Below are 19,903 nucleotides of genomic sequence, written 5' to 3'. Positions count from 1 at the left end.
GACAAAAAAATCACTGAGAGAATTTGTGACCAAGAGACCAGCTCTGCAAGAAATACTAAAGCGAACACTAGAGACAGATACAAAGACAGAAGAGAGAGGTGTGGAGAAGAGTGTAGAAAGAAAGACTATGAGTAAAGGTAAAAAGAAGGAAAATTAGATATGACATATAAAATCCAGAAGGCAAAATACTAGAAGAAAGTACTACACATGCAGTAATAACACTGGATGTTAATGGATTAAACTTTCCAATCAAAAGACATAGTCTGGCAGAATGGATTAAAAAACAGGACCCATCTGTATGCTGTCTCTACTCAAAGGACACGAGGCCAAGGACACAAATGGACATTTACACACCAATGTTTATAGCAGCATTATTAACAATTATCAAGAGATGGAAACAGCCAAAAGATCCATCAACAGACAGTTGGTTAAACAAACTGTGACAGTTACATAAGATGGAATATTATGTAGCTCTAAGACAGAATGAAGTTATGAAGTATGTAACAACAACAACAAAAAAGTAATAGAGTGCACTCATAAAAAAGAGAAAAAAGAAAAAAAAAAAGGAGCCAAACTACATCTCCTCTTTAAAGCAACTGTGGGAACAAGCCTCTCTTCCACTTAAAAAAACAAGGGTGTGTGGGGGGGGGGCGGTGATATTGATATACACATGTTGGCAAAATGCTCCAAAATCAGTGGCGCTCACTGTGAAAGAAAAAAAAGTGCTCACCAGCTGAGGGCTTAAAAATAGGTTGGGTACTTTGTGATGTTCTCCTGGGCACTTTTAACATGTTTTTCTACTACCTGATATTCCTGGAAATTGTAGTTAGGGGTGAGTTGCCTATCAGAAATACAAGAAAGAGATGGTGAGTAGGCCGTTGGATATACGAGTCTGGGATTCAAGCAAAAGGTACAGGCTGGAAATTATAAATTGGGAGAGACAGACATAGAGTTTAAATCCATGATTCAGGAGACCACAGAGGGAGTGAGGGAAGACAAACAAGAAGAACGTTGTAGGTCTGAGTTATGGGCACTCACCTGTTAATAGCTGGAGAGATTACAAGGTACCAGGAAAGGACTCAAGGTACACATTCAGCAAGAGTGTGTCCCTAGACAGTGACCCCAAAGTCAAGAAAATAAGATATTTAAAGAGGGGGCAGTGATAATCTGCATCAAATGTGGCTGAGGGGCTCAACAAGATGAGGACTGAAAATGTACCATTATGTTTGGCAAAGAGGATGTCACTGGTAACCTATAAAAGTGCCAGTTCAGTGGACGTGCTAGCTTAAAATTGTTGTGTACCCCAGAAAAGCCATGTTCTTTAACCGTGATTCAGTATTGCTGGGTGGGACCTTTTGATTAGGTGGTTTCCATGGACATGTGTCTTCACCCATTCAAGGTGAGGTTGCTTACTGGAGTCCTTTAAGAGGGAACCATTTTGGAAAGAGCTTCAGCGCCCACACGGCTATTTTGGAAAGAGTTTCAGCGCCCACACACAGAGCCTGTTGGAGATGCAGAAGGGAAACGCCACTGGGGAAGCCTTATGAAATGAGGAGAGAAAGCTAACGGATATCATCATGTGCCATCTCAGCTGACAGAGGTGGCAAAGACCAAAAGCCAAAGAGCCCTGCAGATGTCAGCCACATGCCTTCCCAGCTGACAGGTATTTCAGAAGGCATCAGCCTTTCTTGAGTGAAGGTAACCTCTTGTTGGTGCCTTACTTTGGACATTTTCCTGGTCTTAGAACTGTAAACTTCTAACTTAATAAATTCCCCCTTTTTAAAAGCTGTTCAGTTTTTGGTATATGGCATTCCAGCAGCTTAACAAACTAAAATGTGGAGTAGTTAAAGGTTGATTGGAATGGGTAGAAGAGAGAACGGGATGAGAGGAAGTGGGGACAGGAAGTAAAGAAAATTATTTCAAAAAGTTTTGCCTCAAAGAAGAACGGTTAAAGAGATTATTACAGTAGGCAAATGTGACCTTGAGGAGAATTTGTTGTTGTTTTCAAGATAGGATCCACCACAACACATTTGTGTGCTGTGCAACTAACTTAATAGAAGAGGAACTTGATATTGGGAAAAGCCAAGCACTGAAATACCTGGTACCCAGCTCCAGAACAGTCTTCAAGGACAAAGCATCACATTACTCATACCTTGATTTTGAACTTCTAGCTTCAAAATTGTGAACCAATAAATTCACATTGTTTAAGTCAACCCTTTGTATGGTATTTGTTTTAGCAGCTGGGAAGCTAAGACACTCACCAACATTGAAAAACTGTACTGTTGAGTGAGATGAAGCACATGATAAACTAGCCTATGGTTCATATTATAAATGATATACAAAATTTGGGTATGAAAAAATAAAATAATAAACTGGTTTATTTCAGGCAATAAAAGGTGACTGAACATTTAAAAAATCCTACCTAAATACTCTTTATGCTACTACAATAGATAATATATATTTTTTAACATGGTGGCAGCTCTCATGGCAACCTTTAGTGGATTGAATTGTGTCCCTCATAAAGATATGTTTAAGTTCTAACCCCAATACTTGTCAGCTTGACCTTATTGGGAAACAGGGTCTTTGCAGATGTAATCAACTGAGGTCAAACTAAACTAGGGTAGACTCTGAATCCAATGGCTGGTGTTTTTCTAAAAGAAAGGCGGAAACTTGGACACAAAGGGGACTCAAAGGAGAAAGGGGAAGAAGACCATGTAAAAATGGAGGCAGAAATTGAAGTGATATAGTCAAAAGGAATACCAAGGATTTCTGGCAACCCCTAGAAGCCAAGAAGAGGAAAGGAAGGAATCTTTCCTACAGTCTTCAGAGGGAGAGAGCATGGTGCTGCTGACAACTTGATTTCAGACTTTTAACTTCCAGAACTCTGAAAGAATAAATGCATTGTTTTAAGCCAACCAGTTTGTGATACTTTGTTAGGACAGCCCTGAGAAACAAATACACTAACTGCCATTCCCACTTCTTTCCTACTAACAGAAGCACAAATTACAGGCAACAGCATTCCCAGTGCCAGGGGATAAACTGGTCTGCACATTCTCCTTTGCCAGTGACTGGTCCAAAGATGGATAGTGACTGAGCTCTGTCAGAGACGCAGGGTTAAGTCTGGATGTAAAACTGAAGGCGGCAGAGCAAAGGGAACTGAAATTATCCTGATGACATTATAGCTCTACTCAGCTTTAGAACAATCTATCTCCAAACTTTTTGTTACATGATGTATTAGGGTTCTCTAGAGAAACAGAATCAACAGAGAACACTGGCAAATATAAAATTTATAAAAGTGTCTCACATGACCACAGGAACACAGAGTCCAAAATCCGTAGGGCAGGCTGTGAAGCTGACGATTCCAATGGAGGGTCTGGACGAACTCCACAGGAGAGGCTTGCCGGCCGAAGCAGGAAGACAGCCCGTCTCTTTTGAATTCTCCTTAAAAGGTTTCCAGTGATTAAATTGAGCATCACTCATTGCAGAAGACACTCCCCTTGGCTGATTACAAATGGAATCAGTTATGGATGCAGCTGACGTGATCATGATCTAATTCTATGAAATGTCTTCATTGCAACAGACAGGCCAGCACTTGCCCAACCAGACAAACAGGTACCACCACTTGGCCAAGTTGACACATGAAGCTGACCAGGACACACGAGATAATCAAAGGTCTTTATTGCTTAAGACACTGTCAATTTCATTTTGTTACTTGTGCTGATCACATCCTGATATAAACACATCTGGCAACTGAATACACGCTTTATGTTACACCAGTTTAAAAGCAACCCTATTAAAAAGCTACTGTCTCATTTTTACAGAAAAAATTTTTTTAATTAAAAATTGAGCTTAGATAGGTTATTTTCCCCAAAGTTACTGGTATGGTTGGATTCAAACTCAACCCTGACTCTAAAGCCCTACTCCATAACTAAATCATGTAGTTAAAACAAAAGCAAAATGAACAAGCCTATATCCATTTTTTTTGTATCTTGTCAAACTATACAAAGATGCAGGCAATAAATTTGCATCCATTTACACTTATATATGAATTCACCTTTGGGTTTTTTTCCCCATTATTTGCATACATTTGTATGCATATAAACATAATGTATGCTTCAGAGGCTCAGCCAAAATGTAGTCTTGCCTCATCCTTTCTGAACATTTTTATTGGTGGTGTTTATTCATTTGTGCATCATGGATATAGAGACAGGGTCATGAGAACTTTGAGGCAGTCATAATTACCCCAAGATACTTGGAGATGAAATGGTGAATGTGAAAGCAGTGCATGCTCTTCCTTAAACTTTCTTGGAAGACTTAAACAACTAAAGACTGCACAAATAGCAAACCTCTAAGGAGGGTAGGGCCTTTGACTTCATCCTAGAAAGCAGAAGAGGACTTTTGAACCAAAGGAGAAAGTACAAATAGGAAGAAAGGTTTACAATGGAGATCCATTGGCAGTGCATTAGCTATTTAAAAGAAGAAAGCACTGGAACCCAGAGAACAAAATGCAGTTAGCTAAACAAACCTCACTCTTAGACAGAAGGAGACTTTCTCAGGTATGTTTCCAAGGAAGCCTTTCTGCTCCAGTTCTCTATGAATCAGAAAAGAGACCAGAACATCAACATCCAGCAGAACTAAAGTGCATTTTTAGCTACTGGCAGAGAAGGGCAAAACTCCCCTCATAAGCAATGATTGGGCAGTTTGAGGGGCTCAGTGTAGGGAAATCCCTGTCACACTGAATAAAAAACAGAGTTGAGGAATAGAAAGAGTGACTAAAGGAAGATGCATCCAAAACCTCCAGGGTTCTCTAAAAGTTGGGAAGAGGCTGTTCTTACTGAGCCTCTCTCCCTTCAACCCTATTATATCAGGAATTTGGTATGATAATAGCAAGACATTAGCACCTAACAACCATAGAAGGCTGTTGTGAGAGGGTTTTCCTTAACCTCCAAAATGTCTCATCCATCTGTGATGGCGCAGTTATATAGAGAAGGTCAGGTTTTGCAAAATATCTCACCCAGATGAACCAGGGAAAAATTCAGGCCTTGCTGACAAAGGAAGACAGATGAGAAGCTGTTCCTTCAGGGCCTATACACCAGAAAAACCAAGAATGTGATGACCTGGTGAAGGGAACAAGATCATGGACCCATAAACTGAAAAGCACATGTTGCCAACTAGGTTGGGATCCAAGATAAGTGGGTGGACCTTGTGACGGCAGGACAGAAGGAAACAGAAGGCAGGCCTCTCAAAGCTTTAGAGGTGCTACGTCACTTGTCAGAGAGGCTCCTTAATTTCTATCTTACCAACTGCTGGTTTTGAGCAGTTATTATTTTTTAAAATAACATCTTTAAAGTTTTTGCAAAAGAAAACTACAGACCAACCTCTCTAATGAATATAGATGCAAAAATCCTCAACAAAATTCTAGCAAATTGAATCCAGCAACACATTAAAAGAATTATACATCATGACCAAGTAGGATTCATCCCAGGTATGCAAGGATGGTTCAACATAAGAAAATCAATTAATGTAATACACCATATCAACAAATCAAAGCAGAAAAACCACATGATCATCTTGACTGATGCAGTAAAGTTTTGCAAAGGTAAAATATTAAACTTAAAATAGGTCTTAGTATATCAAAATACTAAGTTCTTTAATTGTATCCCAAGGATGGTCTTTAAAACATAATATCAAACATAATATTGTGCATATCATGGAAGGAGAACTTGGTCTGCAATTGTACAGAATGAATTTTACAAACATAAAAAATATATTTATGCCCTTACACATACCAGTATATACAGCTGCAGTTGACAATAACAGCTCCAAACAGTGAAAGGATTAGCCCCTTCCCCATTACTGTAGTCCTGATGCATACTGGACTAATTTAAGGAAGACTGACTGCAACAGTAGTTATTAATTCAATCTATTTCTCCCCTTAAAGGAGAAGAAATAGTTTATTTGAAATGAAAATATTGAGTTTGGTGTGTTCTTCCTTAAACCATAGAAAATGACAAAAGACAGACTAAGGCAAGCTTACAAAAGGAAGAATATAGAATAAGTTCCATAGCATAACTGGGTTACAATGCAAAGCTATTCAATTTAAACCCATGAGAAAATACATAAAACAAATTCTTTTCAACCACTGAATTTAAAATCTGAAATGGCTGATTCAGACACGTAAGTGGGAGACATACATGAAATAAAATGAAAATGTGTTAAGACAGATCAATAAAATATTACATTGCACAGAAGTGCAAAAAGTTCAAGATGAAATAATCTGAAAATACAGGAATTTTCTCAAGTGGAAGAAAATGGTAAGTTATAAAGGGAACTCCCAAGAGAAAATTTTGTCTGTTTTCCTATATGAGGTGTATTTCCCCTATGAAAAGAATGGTGACATCACTACTATGAGATAATTAAGTCACTGTTAGAGGGAGATATCCCTTTTCATTTTCCCATAAAAGCGAGTTTAAAAGAAAAAAGAAAACCAAGTCCTTGATTTTCATTATAGCAAAAGAAAATCATACAAAAACTATTATATTTTTATATTCTTGTTTACTAAAACCAGAACTTTTAAAAATATACTCTTCAGGAACACACTTTAATCACTACACATACCGTTCAAACTATGACATATTCCTAGAAGAGAAACATCAAGGTGGCTTTGATTTTTAAGAAGCAACAATGTAAATACATTATGGTGGCATTTAATTAACAAAAAATGTTACATTTAAAAATATATAAAAACCCAATATAAAGATCCCCCTCATTTAATAGATACTTTACTCTAGAAACAAATTTTACATTAAAGAGTTGTTTTGTGCTCTATGTGGCACCCCACAGAAATTAGATGTATTTGACTTAGTGTGGTGGTAATACCCTGTGAGTGGTCAGAAGTTTCTTTTTGAGAAATATTTAAATGGAATATAGAAAGTTCCTGGCTACTTATTGTGGGGGTGGGGGTAAAAGTGGGAGAATGATTCTTGGAACCACCATGTCACCCTAAGGCATTTGGGGGGTGCTGGGAGGGGTCTGTGAATTCTTCACTTTCAACAGAATCTTCAGCTAGTGCCTCACATCAACAACAGGAAGCACTTGGCCAAGAGTGACCAAGAATAAAAGAGCGCAGATCGGCCTAAACCTCTACATTCAGAACCTCAGCAGAGCTGGGGGTGGGCTACAGAGGAGGAGTGAGAGGATACATGAGCAGCTCTATTCACTTCTTTTGAGATTCTTAGAATATCTATGTTGTTCGAAAATAGACTCAGGCAAAGACAAAGGAAACTAACATTTATTGAGCGCCTACTGTATATTCTGGCCTTGTGCAAGGAGTTTTCATTTACAATACTCCGTTTAATCCCCACACCAACCCTGTGAGGTAGGTATTATCCTCGTTTTTGTCAGATGAGGAATATGAGGCTCAGAAAGGTTAGGTAGTTTGTCCAAGGTCACACAACTTAAAACTGATGGTCCTGGGACTGAGTGCTAGGTCTCAGACTCAGAAATTCCCTGCTCTTTCAACTATGTCTCTAGGGAGAAGGAAGGGAGCAAAAGCAGAAGCAACAGTCCTTTATACCTCCTACCCTAAGCGCCAAGAAGTCATCAAGAGAAAGAACTTGTACTTTTCCACAGTCCCTCTCCTCTCTACCTTGGGAGAATATAGTCAGTTTAAAAAATAAGACATAAATATAAAAATAAATAGAAGGGACAAGTCCCCCAGGAGTGAGGAAATGCAGTCACCATGCTGTGGGTAGGTTATCGTGCCGTTCACAGCTGCTGTGGGAGGGAGCCACTTGGCACGTGGACCCTGTGGGGAAATTGGGGCAATGGCTGCCAAAGGCTGGAGTGGGTGGGCTAAACAGACCCCTTCTGGGTCTCACAGACTCAAGAACAAAACGTCTGGAGCAGGCAGCAGTCGTGGGCACAGTCACCACCATCCTCCATCTGCTCACTTTACCGGTGTCTGTGATCCAAGAGGGATTCAAAATCAGGAGAACATACAAGTTTGTGTTTCACATGTCCCAGGACTGTCATATCTCCCGTCCTGCTGTCTCCAAGGCCCACGGACACCAGCTCCTGTCAATCAAAAGAGAGAGCTATGAGAACCAAAACCTCATGCCTCCATCATTCAGTTCTACTAAAAATTTAATGTGATAGTCCCATGAACCCTCCTCCCCCTTAGAACTGACTCTTCACAACCTCTTCAAAGAACCTTCAACCTGATCCCAAGGGCCCTCACCTGCAGGAAAGAGCAAGAAGTTCCCATCGTTACATCCAGAGTCACCTTGCCCAGGAGGAGTTGTACCTTTCCTGACTTGCGGATGAGCAGTTTGCCAACCTGACCCTCTGTCAGGTCACCCAGAGTACAAGTATTCTCTGCCAGCCTGGCTTCCTTTGAAAAGAATAAGGCAAGAAACTGGGTATGGAGCTGTTTGTTCATCTTTCATGAATGAACACTATTCTATCTCCCTAAGAAAAGCATCAGGCAGCAAAGATCAGAATGAGCTCCCCAAAGAGAGTATTTTCCTTAGGCTAACTACCACTGATTTAAAAAACAAAATCAATAGCAAACAAACAAAATAACAATGGACAAAATAACAATAATTGCTGAAGCTGGGTGATGGTGGTCCATGGGTTTTATGTTTTCATTTATGTATATAAATAACACATTTATATTCAAAATAACACATACAACTGGGGCGGGAGTTATAAAAAGTGCCAAGGGCCTTGCAGGTACAAAGAACAAATGCATATTGTTCTCTCATTTTAGCTTGGTTGGCACACCTTTGCTTCCTCCACATTCATGCCACTACTTCCCTTTCTGGTCTCCTCACATTTTCACATTCATTCTTGATCATACCCGGTCTTTCTCCTGCTTTATAACCACCATCTGTCCATCCTCGCCCTGCACCTCTGTCTTGATTGGCTTGATGTCCTGAGTGGGTGGCTGGCCGGGGAGGGTGTCTGGCAGCTGGAGGAACAGCAGTTCTTCCTCTCTGGTGAGACTCAACTCCCTGAGCAGCTCTGCCACAGATACATCCTTTGGGAGGCCTGGAGTCTTTCTTGGTGCTCTGGAAGGAGCCTTCATCTTGGCCTCCTCCTCCTCATCTCGTGGCTCCTCTTTCACTGCCCAGGGTAATACAAATAGAAGGGCTATCATGCAACTACCTTCTCTGTCATCCCGTAACCATCCCTTCCCCTACATCTGCTCCACTGTCACTCAGACAGGAAGATGGAGTGAGACTCTAGTTATGGAGGACAAGAGACAGAACATTCAAGAGTTATGTGGCTTATTTAAAAAGGGATTTAGGGTCCACTGATCCATGTCAGCACTTAAAGCCTCAGAGAATGAGAATTTAGCATTTTATTTCAGGTTATACATTTTATAACTGGGATGGAAGAGGACCTACTTATTAATAACAGTTTGTTAGGTTCTATACAGACTTCTGAGGGGTGGCCAAAGAAAAGGCAATGAGAAGTTAACTGACACAGAATACCTTTCATAACAGGGACATCCACTTCCATGTCCTCTTCCTTGGGACCAGCCAGCAAAGGTTTAACATCTGGTTCTTCATTCTCTTCCTTAAAAAGCCACCCTGAGTGAGCCAGAGGCAACTGCACAGGCATGTTTCGAGTGTCATTCCTCAGCCCAGGGTCATCGATGAACTGCCAAAGAGTCAGAGAGGTCACAAAGAGCTAGACCAGTAGTTATACTGGAATCCACTCGAGTTCTTTTCTAATCAGAGTCCTGCTGCTCAACAGGACATCAAAAAGCTCATCTTCTGAATATGCAACTATGTGATGATATTGTGAATTACTGATTATATATGTAGAACAGAATGATCATATGTTAAGAATGTTTGTTTCTTATCATACTTCAAAAAAAATTTTTTTTAATTAATAAAAAAATTAACAACAACAACAATGCTCATCTTCTTCTAACTCTTGCTCCCCAAAAGTTCTTTTCCACAGCCACACAGAAGCCCTTTCTCCCCAGTTCCCTGGTACCTACGTCATCCTTTTCCAGCATGCGCAGGATTTGTTTTGTTTCTTCATCCGTCTCCCTCTTCTCTTTTTTGATGTTGATGATATGAGAAGGCCCCATGTCTGACACATCCACTGTTTTATCCCAATTCCCTGTGGGAAATCACCCAATTCACCAAGGATAAAGAAGATGCCAGCAACAAGGAAAACTAACTGGAAGCAAGGAAATAACATTGTCTTTGTCCTTCTCTTAAGCATTCTGAACTGAAATCCTCCATCCATTCCTTCCTCCCAGAGCCCCAACAGTCTTATACCTTTTTTCTTCATCATTTCAGCTGGGCCCTGCTCAAAGATGGAGTGGGACTGGATCACTTCTGGACGACCCCGGCCCCGTCCATGCCCTTCTCGCTGTCGGTCTCTATCTCTTTCACGCTTCTCCTTTTTGACAGTTACTTCTTCCTTTGGCCTGGAAAAGGGAGTGGATTAAAAGAAACCACTCACTCACCCTGCCTCAGAGAACTGGCCTAACTCTCTCATACCATTCCACTCTAACTGAGCAGCGCGTTTATAAGCCAACAACTTCATTATAAGGTGGAGAACCCAATCCTCAGTCTCAGTTTTTCACTTGCTCAATAGGGCAGGGTCCTGTTTTCTTTACTTTAATTTTTGTTAACAGTATATATCAGAATCATAACTCAAAACCTGAACTATAGAAGCTACCCCCAAATGTAGATTTTTTTGCACTGACTGAAAACAGGAAGGTTATAATGGTAAGGAACTTAAGGGATAACTTGATACATCTTTGTCTAAACTGGTGGTTCTTATCTCTGGCTATATATGAGAATCACTCCATTCCACTGCTAACAAGTTAAATCACGATTTTTAGGGATAGAGTCTTATGCATCATTTTTTTAAAGGCTTGTACATAAGAATCACCTGGGAGCCAGGGTTGAAACTCCTAAGTTTAAGTTCTTGAGCCACATATCTAGTTGTATCCCAGAATCCCCAAATTCAGAGAATGTAAATCAGGGGTAGTTATTCAGAAAGCCTAGCTACTTACTCTTCCTTAATCTTCCGACTGATGATGTTTGGGGTGAAGGTTTTCTGAAAGTAAAATACAGGAGTCACTGATTTGATAAGTTCTGACCCCAAAGTACAGACGAAAAGAAAAATTACCAAAGGGCATCTTTTAAGGACCAAGATCACCATGGTTCTCTTACACATATTGGAAACTGTTGTCAGGGATTTAGAGATGGGAACATACCCGAAAAGAAGGAACATCAGCAGTGGATTTACCTAGATAAATGGGATAAGTGGTATTCCAGTGGATGACTGGATACCAAAGTCATTTTTAACTAGAAGCCTCAGCTTGTGTCCCCTAAAAGGAGTGCCTCCTGGGCTTCTAAAAGCGAAGAAACTTATCTAGTCTCACCTCTTGTCTTCAAACAGCTTTAGAGACCAGTCAGTTTCATAGGAAAACAGCTCTAGCAGCAAGGTTCAAGATAGTTAGAATTCTACCACCAGAATTCTCCAAGACAAAATTAAGTCCTTCACAACAGGCTATTTTATGCTTCTGTCATTTTTTTCCCTCTTCAGGGCTACATTTAATTTACATCAATAAGCACTAACATAATGGCCAAGGATACAAAGCATCTAATGTCATGTTTGATTCATTATGCTTGCTTTTCATGGGCTTCTCAAAGGTGTCCGAAATATACAGTAAAAGAAACACGCTCAAATTGCCTCTGAACGTCTTGGACTAATGAGGATCCTCTGCCCTCCAGCCACTCTGGGAATTCTCTCAACACCTTGTTCCAAACAACTAGACTTGAAGGTACAACAGGCTTCCCAGCACTGAAAGACGAATAAGCAGAAGTCTAGGCACAAGATTCTTACGGGGTCCACACGAGCCCTGGCACACAGTAGGCCCTATATGAATACTATTTGAATCTCAGGGGGCTTGTATTCAAGATAGTTGAGTTTCTCTGCAAAAAGGTGATGTCGGGTACCTTCTTGACTCCCCCGAGGGTGAGGTCCCTGGAACGGATGGAGGGAAGACGGCCCGGGGTAAGGGGGGGCGCCGGCCGCCTCCCGATAAGCCCCCGGGCCCCAGAGAGAAGAGGTCGGGGACCTCCCGGGGTGCTGGGCTCGCCCGCGGCGTTTCCTTCCGACATGTTGCCTGGGAGAGAAGGGGGAAAAGGGGGGAAAGGAGCAACGAGGTCACTCGACGGGTTGGACACGCGAACCGTGGGCGGAACCCCACCCACGTGGCTCCCGCCCCCCAGTCAGTGCGTCCCTGCGGACGCGCATCAGCTCCTCCCCCTCCCACGTGGCGAGACTCCCTGGACCACCCGGCTCAAGGCTTTGGCTCTCGATCTTAGCCTGTCGCGACTCGCCGTCTCCCTAGGGGGTCTGGCCAGGCCTGAGTCAGGGACGCACCCTAGAGCACCCGAACTGCGACTCCACACCACGCGCGTCACTTCACCTCCGCCGCCGCCCGTAGCGGGCCCTCAGTTTCCACGCTGGGCGGAAGTCTGCGTGGCAGCGCCCGGGCGCCGCCATCTTGCCGCGGGGCGGAAGTGAGGTTCGGTGGGCGGGGCCGGGCCACAGTATTTATCAAGCGGCGCCTCGCGCAGCTCTGCCTTCTCTTCCCGGTTCTTCCCGGAGTCGGGAAAAGCTGGGTTGAGAGGGCGAAAAAGGATGAGGGGTTGGGTCTAGGTTCCGCCACGGTGCAGCGCTCGGGGGTCCGGCCTGGGGCGGGGAGTGGAGGCGCCGAGCTCAGGGTCTGGGGCGCTGCTCAGGGTCTGGGGCGCTGGCGGTCGCCAGAGCACAATGTGGGAATCAGCCGCCTCGGAGCAGTTGGGGTCGCGCTTCGGGGTGGGGCGAGGGGCGCGGGGCAGAGAGCGAGACCTGGACTCGAAGTCGGGGGAACCCAGGCCAGAACCCAGGCCCGCGCCGGGCCGTAGCAGTCTCCATTGCGGCCGCGGGCTCTGGATGGTGACCTTGGAGTGGTCACTGCACCTCTAGGCAGTGGCCTCGCCCTCGCTCCGACGACCCTTCTCTGAACTCCTGGTAGGGTCGTGGGGTGGGGCTGTGCGAGGTTGGCGAAGCAGCTGCCGCGGGCAAGCCAGGTGCCCAGTAGCACCCAGGCTGGGCTTAGGGCTGCGTGCGCCTGTGCTTGCATGGAACCTGAAAGTTTGCTCTGCAGGAGGGGCGAATGTAAAGAACTTTTACTGTGACTCTAGCGCTTGTGGTTTAACGTAAAAATAAATAATGTGCTCCCTCACACACACACCGTATAAAAAACCATGTAACAACGTTACAGAAAGTTTGGGGAAAGGAAAACATTTCTATTAGAATTCCACCTAGAATACTGCTATCAAAATGTGTGTAATATATTTCACGCTTCCGTCATATTGTCCCACAATTCTGTATCCTCCTTTTTCAAATAACATTTCTTTGTTGTTGTATCCAAATGATTTAGATATTCTCCGTGGAGTGGATATATCATTATGTCCGATTTCCCTATTATTTGAACATTCGATTGTTTCACTCTTTGTTGTAAATAATGCTTCTTTGAACATTGGGTGCATTCAACATTCTTCTTTGGAATTGTTTCCTTAGCACAAATCTCCAGACCTGGGATTAGTGGCCTAAAGAGTACTTGCAGTTTTTTAGAAGTCATCTTTTTATTTTGAGATAATGGTAGACGCATGTAGTCTTAAGAAATAGTGCTGAGAGATCCCAAGTATTGCTTACTTAGTTTGCCTCAATAGTAGCGTCTTATAAAACAATAGTGCAATATCACACTCAGAATATTGACGCTGATATAGTCTAGACACAAAACATTTCCATCACCGCAAGTATCTCTTGTTTCGCCCTTTCATAGCCACATCCATTTCACCACCATCCCCCTCCCTGGTAACTATTAATCTGCTCTCCATTTCTATAATTTGGTTATTTCAAGAATATTATGTAACTATTCTATATAACTTCTTAAAATTGCTTTTTCCACTCAACAAAATTCCCTGGAGATTTTCCAATTTGTTGCATGCAACAGTAGTTCCTTATTATTTATTGCTGAGTATCCATAGTATGGCTGTATCAGTTTCTTTCATCATTCACCCTTTGAAGGATATCTGGCTATAGCAAATAAAACTGCTGTGAACAGGTCGTTGCCAGTTTGGGGCGTTAGAAATAAAGCTGCTGTGTATGGGTTTTTGTGTAAACATAACGTTTTTCATTTCTCTGGGATAAATGCCTAAGAGTATAATTAATGGGTCATATGGTAGTTGCATGCTCAATTTTATAAAAAACTGCCAAACTGTTTTCCACAGTGGCTATACTATTATGAACATGAGCATTTTGTGGTTCTTCATCCATGTTATAAATTTCTTTCAAAATGTTTGTGCATCACCACTAAAAAATGTGCGTATACATATACATAATTTACCACATCATTTTGAGTTAAAATTTTTAAACTTCATTTTTACCAATTTAACAATATATTAATATTATATTACTATTTTGTTATGTTGGTTTCTATCCAGATTTTTTCAATATCTTTTCTCCATATTAGTTGTATGATAACCAAACCAAACGAAAACCCTTCCTGTTCCCTACAGAGCTACACATAACAGCCCTCGGTTTCCTTTTTAAAAAAATTTATTATATTTTATTTATTTATTTATTTGTTTGTTTGTTTGTTTTAGCCCTGAGTCTCTGACTGGAGTACCAGATGAAATTGCTCCAGTTTGTTTCTCTGGACTTTGAGGTTCACCAAGCTTTTAGCAGCTCTTAAATTTTTGTTTTGTTTTGTTTTTACAAAGATGCTTATTCACTGATCAGTTACAGGTTTATGATATGAGAATAAACCAGTTGCTGGTAAGAAGCACAATTTATCTGATTGTGAGGCTTCAAATAAAATGTGTTTGAGTCCCTAAGAAGCAAACACTGTGTGGTCCTGTGAACTGTATTCCCAACAACATTTCAAGAACTCTGAGTCTTGTTTCATTTTTTATTGTATTATCCCTTAATGTCAGCTGATGGAGTAAAATAAAAGTATAGTTCAACCTGAAAAAAAAAAAAAGATGCTTATTCATTGTAGGAAATTCTGAAAATTTTAAAAGGCAGAGAATTAAAATCTGCTAATGTTATACCATCACCTGTTTTGTATACTTGAAGCTGTTTTTCCTATGCATGTATTTTTTTAGGTTGAGTTATTTCATATATGGTTCTATAATTTGCCTTCACCATTCTGCTTTCTTTCTTTACTTAATCCCAGAGCTCTCTGTTTTCTCTGAAGTGTTCATTCTTTTATCTAGCCTCAAGCTTGTAAATTATTAGCCACAGAAGCCTATGTAACATATGAGTCTAGCAGATATTTTTATTATCAACATTTTATTGCATTTTATTTACATATATCTTATAGGAAAAGACAATAACCATTCTTTTCTGATAGATAATGAAACTAGTAGTCGAACTCTTGGGAACATTTCATAATTTTCTGGGTCTAAATACAGGTTTTAGAAGGTCTAAACAGTTTCTGTCAAAAGCCAATTCCTGTGAATTCGTGATGGGCATTGAAAATACTAAATGAATAAGCAACTGCTTTGAATATGTATTAGTAGAATAAAGGGAATATATAGTAGGAGAGCAGTACCTAAGATTGGGCTATTACATGTTCTCGACATGAAATTTACCCTAATTTGATTCATTTTGGAGGCCATTCCTTCTCATTCTCCTTTCTTGGTTCCTCAACTCTTCAGCCTCTTAATATGGGAAAATTTTAGGATTCAGTTCTTGGAACTCCTCCCTTATTTTCCTGGCTTCAAACCGTGTACGTTTACAAATAGCTCTTAAATATGTATCTCCAGCCTAGAACTCTCTGAACTCCAGAGGTATATCTCTGCCTATTTCAGCCTTAACTAAGATATTTGCTAGGGTTCTTAAATTTATGTTTAAGTTCAAACTTTTGATCTTCCTCCTCAAACTTCCCAAAGTTTTTGCATCTTAGGAAAATGGCCACACCATCCTTCTGGTTGTTCAGGTTAAAAAAAAAAAATTCCTCTTTTTTTAACTCCTCTATTTCTCTCAGGCCTAACATTTTTTTATGGCAGCTCTACCTTCCAAATATATCCAGAATCTTACTACGTCTCACCCTTCAGTGACACACTACCCTGCTCGAGGCCACCATCACATCTTTTGTTGAGATTATTACAGTAGCTTCCAACTGGCCTCCCTGCTTCCACCTGGGCCCTCGGTCTAGTCTCAATAGAGCATAAGTAATATATTTCACAGCAGATCATGTCTCAACTTCCCAGTGGCCTCCCATTTCAGAGTGAACACCAGGGCTTTCTGCAAAGCCCTGCATAAGGTGCCCCTCCATCTGTCATCTCCCTGGCCACCATTCCTGCCACACTCCCCTCACTGACTGCTCCTGCCACGCTGGCCTCCTTGCTGTTTCTGGAAGAGATCAGGCGTGTTCCTCCTCCAGGGCTTCTGCACCTGCTACCTGGAATGCTCTAGAGCCCACCACATACTTCTGCACAGCTCACTTTCTCCCTTCATCCAGGTCTATTACTCCAAAGTCACTTTTGACATTTTGTCTTCAAAGTTGTAACTCCCACTCCCCCATGACATCACCTGTCTTATTTACTGACCGACTTTTCTCCATAGCATTTATTACCACCTGATAAATACAGACTTTTAAAATTCATTAACTCTGGTAGTAACTAGATGTACAAAGTTAAAAATGTTTTTTTTGCATGAGGAAGAACAAAGGAATGTCAGTGTTGCAGGGTGTTGAAAGTAGATGGTAGTTCGTATTTTAAAACTTTAACTTATGTGTGAGACAAAAGGAAAAAGTGTTTATTTTGTCCAAAATTTATATTTTGACTAGTGCATCTCCTAATATAACTTATGTGGACAGTTTAATTGAACACCATAAGTACATGGAACCTTAAATAGGGCCTGAGATTATATAGGCTTGTCCAGAGGAATGCCCTGATAAATCCCAGAGTGATGCCCCAATAAATCCCAGAGTGATTTGAACAGTGAATAAAAAAATATTTGCCAAGTCCCCTTGGGGGAATGGGGAGAAACGGGGAAAATTCAACTTCCCCATCTGGAGAACTCCCGATATTCTCGCAAGCAGTGGGAATAACCAAATCAATAGGCTGAGCCCTCAATCTTGGGGTTTGTTCCTATGAAACTTATCCCTGCAAAGGAAACACTAAGCCTACTTAAAATTAGGCCTAAGAGTCACCACCAGAGGACCTCTTTTGTTGCTCAGATGTGACCTCTCTCTCTCTTAACCAACACGACAAGCAATCTTACTGCCTTCCCCCTCTCTACATGGGACATGACTCCCAAGGGTGTAAACCTCCCTGGCAACATGGGACAGAAATCCAGGAATGAGCTGAGACTCAGCTTCAAGGGATTGAGAAAGCCTTCTCGATTGAAAGGGGGAAGAAAAATGAGACAAAATAAAGTGTCAGTGGCTGAGAGATTTCAGAGTTGAGAGGTTATCCTGGAGGTTATTCTTATGCATTGTATAGATAACCCCTTTGGAGATTAAAGTGTATTAGGCTAGAGGGAAGTGCCTGAAAATGAAGAGCTGTGTTCCAGTAGCCATGTTTCTTGAAGATGATTGTATAATGATACAGCTTTTACCATGTGACTGTGTGATTGTGAAAACCCTGTGTCTGATGCTCCTTTTATGTATGGTATGGACAGATAAGTAAAACATGGATTTAAAATAAATAATAAGGGGAACAAATGTTAAAATTAAAATGTATATATATTGTATAGATGGAAATACTAGTGGTCAGTGAGAGAGAAGGGTAAGGCGTGTGGTACATATGAGTTTTTTTTTCTTTTTATTTCTTTTTCCTGGAATGATGCAAGTATTCTAAAAAATTATCATGGTGATGAATATACAGCTATGTGATGATACTGTGAGCCATTGATTGTACCATGTACGGAATGTTGGTATGTTAAGAATGTATGTGCTTGTATGTTGTATAAATAAAAAAATTTTTTTTAATTTGTTATCCCTTTACTAGAATTACTAGAATGTAAGCTCTATAAGGTCAGGGATTTTTGTCCTCCTCGCTTCTCTTCTGAGGCAGTATCCACATTGCCTGAAACAATGCCTGACATAGCAAGCACCCAGTGAATATTTGTTGAATGAGCAAATGAATCCCAGATTGTGGTAAGACCAAGTGGTCTACATGTGAAAAATCAAGGTGGCCTGTTTCTAAAAGGTGGTTCAACTTTGGTACCATCGATGTAAAAGCCATCGCAGAGGTGTATTTTCAGGTATTTTCTTTATAGGTTCTGTAGACAGCTCTCTTAATAGATGAGTGTAGCAAATATTGAGTGAGTCGAGGGAAGCCTTTCAGCATGGTAGTATTCTGTATATTCATTACATCTAACTCTTGTTCCTGGTATCTTGCCCTGCAGTGCCCAGTGGTAGTCTATATTTTCTACATCATGCTTGTCCACTTCAGATTAATTTACTGATTATTCTAATACCACAGTTCTATGATTAGTCCTTCCAGTTCTCATTTCAGTTTTTGTTCTCTTTCTTCATTGTTCTCAATCTTCTTCTCTTGAAATTTCTCTTGCCTTTCAAAAATTTCATTACTGTCTCTCCTACAGTTTTTCAGAGTTCTTGAATATTATCCACCTATTCTCCATGTCTCAAAGTTGTTAACTATTTAAGTGAAAAATCTTAAAAACTTATACTTGTGTCCAACTTTTTAAGTAACCTTAACGCCCTTTATTAGGCTCAAAATAAGTGACAAGTGAGAGCTGTAGGATGTTTAAATATAATTTCAAGAAGGTAAAGTAAATAAGAGCTCAGAAACCCACACAATTCTTATAACAGCAATTAACCACTTCTGGCCTTCTCAACATGCATACATGACAAGTTGATTTTTGTGGACTCTGAATGTATACATATTCATTGACCCAAGAGATCTCCACACTTAGTTCAACCATGAGGAAAGACACAAACATGTTCATTATATACGCCCATATGCCATATTAAGAGTACTTTTTATTTCACTTACAGTTCCCTTCTCTATTAAACCCGACTCTTTGTTTGTAACATATCCTTACCATGAAGAATCTGGCCCTTGGACTCAGGCAGACCTGAATTTGAATACTGGTTTCACTACTTCTGGGCTGAGTCTCATTTCCCACTCCCGCCTTTTTTTTTTGTTTTTTTTTTTAAATGAGGTTAATAGATCTACCTTTCAAGATTGTTGCAAGAATTGCATGCCTGACACTGTGACTTGATGCTTAATAAATGCTTTTGTTATTACAGTAATCAAAGCTTTGATACGTTTACTACGGAAACTCTCAAGCATACACGCGAGTAGAGAGAATAACGTAATGAACCTCAGTGTACTCAGCTTCAGCAATAATCCATGAATGCCCAATCTTGCTTCATCTATACACCCCTGCCCCTTACCAGTTTTTTTTCCCTATGTATGCTGTGTGGTGGGGGTCACGTTTCCTTTTTTTTCCATGCGACTATCCAGTTATTGCAGCACCATTTGTTGAATTTTTTTGGGGTGGGGAGTGCAAGGGATGGGAATCGAACCCAGGTCTCCTGCATGGCAGGCGAGAATTCTACTGCTGAGCTACCCTTGCACCCCCTTTCCCAGGTTATTTTGAAGCAAGTCACAGCTATAATGTCATTCACCCATAAATATTATTATAGGTATCTCTAAAGGTTAAGGACACTTTTAAAAACATAACCATAATCTCATTATCACAGCTCATAACTGGTAAATATTATCTAATATCCAATTAGAGTTCAAATTTCTCCAATAGTCACAGTTTTCTTTTTCCAATTTGCTTAAATCAGTATCCAAATAAGGTCCATAACCCTTAATATTTTATTGGA

The 19,903-nt window shown here is 40.8% G+C and overlaps 1 protein-coding gene across 1 annotated transcript; it reads right to left on the bottom strand.

Annotated features, from left to right (window-relative positions):
• Positions 1-6,691: 6,691 nt before the first annotated feature.
• POLR3D (RNA polymerase III subunit D) lies at positions 6,692-12,550 on the bottom strand. The gene is made up of 9 exons (XM_077152734.1): positions 12,424-12,550; positions 11,994-12,163; positions 11,045-11,088; positions 10,299-10,450; positions 10,013-10,137; positions 9,498-9,666; positions 8,861-9,126; positions 8,240-8,392; positions 6,692-8,076 (listed from the first exon to the last, which is right to left on the bottom strand). The coding sequence occupies exons 2-9, from the start codon at positions 12,156-12,158 to the stop codon at positions 7,954-7,956; spliced, it is 1,197 nt and encodes a 398-aa protein (XP_077008849.1). The 5' UTR covers positions 12,159-12,163; positions 12,424-12,550; the 3' UTR covers positions 6,692-7,953.
• Between the last annotated feature and the right edge of the window lie 7,353 nt (positions 12,551-19,903).

The sequence above is a fragment of the Tamandua tetradactyla genome, chromosome 3 (assembly GCF_023851605.1).
Source record: "Tamandua tetradactyla isolate mTamTet1 chromosome 3, mTamTet1.pri, whole genome shotgun sequence".
Lineage (NCBI taxonomy): Eukaryota > Metazoa > Chordata > Mammalia > Pilosa > Myrmecophagidae > Tamandua > Tamandua tetradactyla.
The sequence above is the reverse complement of the archived record's forward strand: the minus strand, read 5'-3'. Positions and strand labels throughout refer to the sequence as shown.

Coding starts and splice junctions, on each gene's coding strand:
- POLR3D (XM_077152734.1), bottom strand. CDS start 12,158: ATGTCGGAAGGAAACGCCGCGGGCGAGCCCAGCACCCCGGGAGGTCCC. Junction 9,667..10,012: donor GCATGCTGGAAAAGGATGAC/GTAGGTACCAGG, acceptor ACTCTTTGGCAG/TTCATCGATGACCCTGGGCT. Junction 9,127..9,497: donor GGATGTCCCTGTTATGAAAG/GTATTCTGTGTC, acceptor TACCCTGGGCAG/TGAAAGAGGAGCCACGAGAT.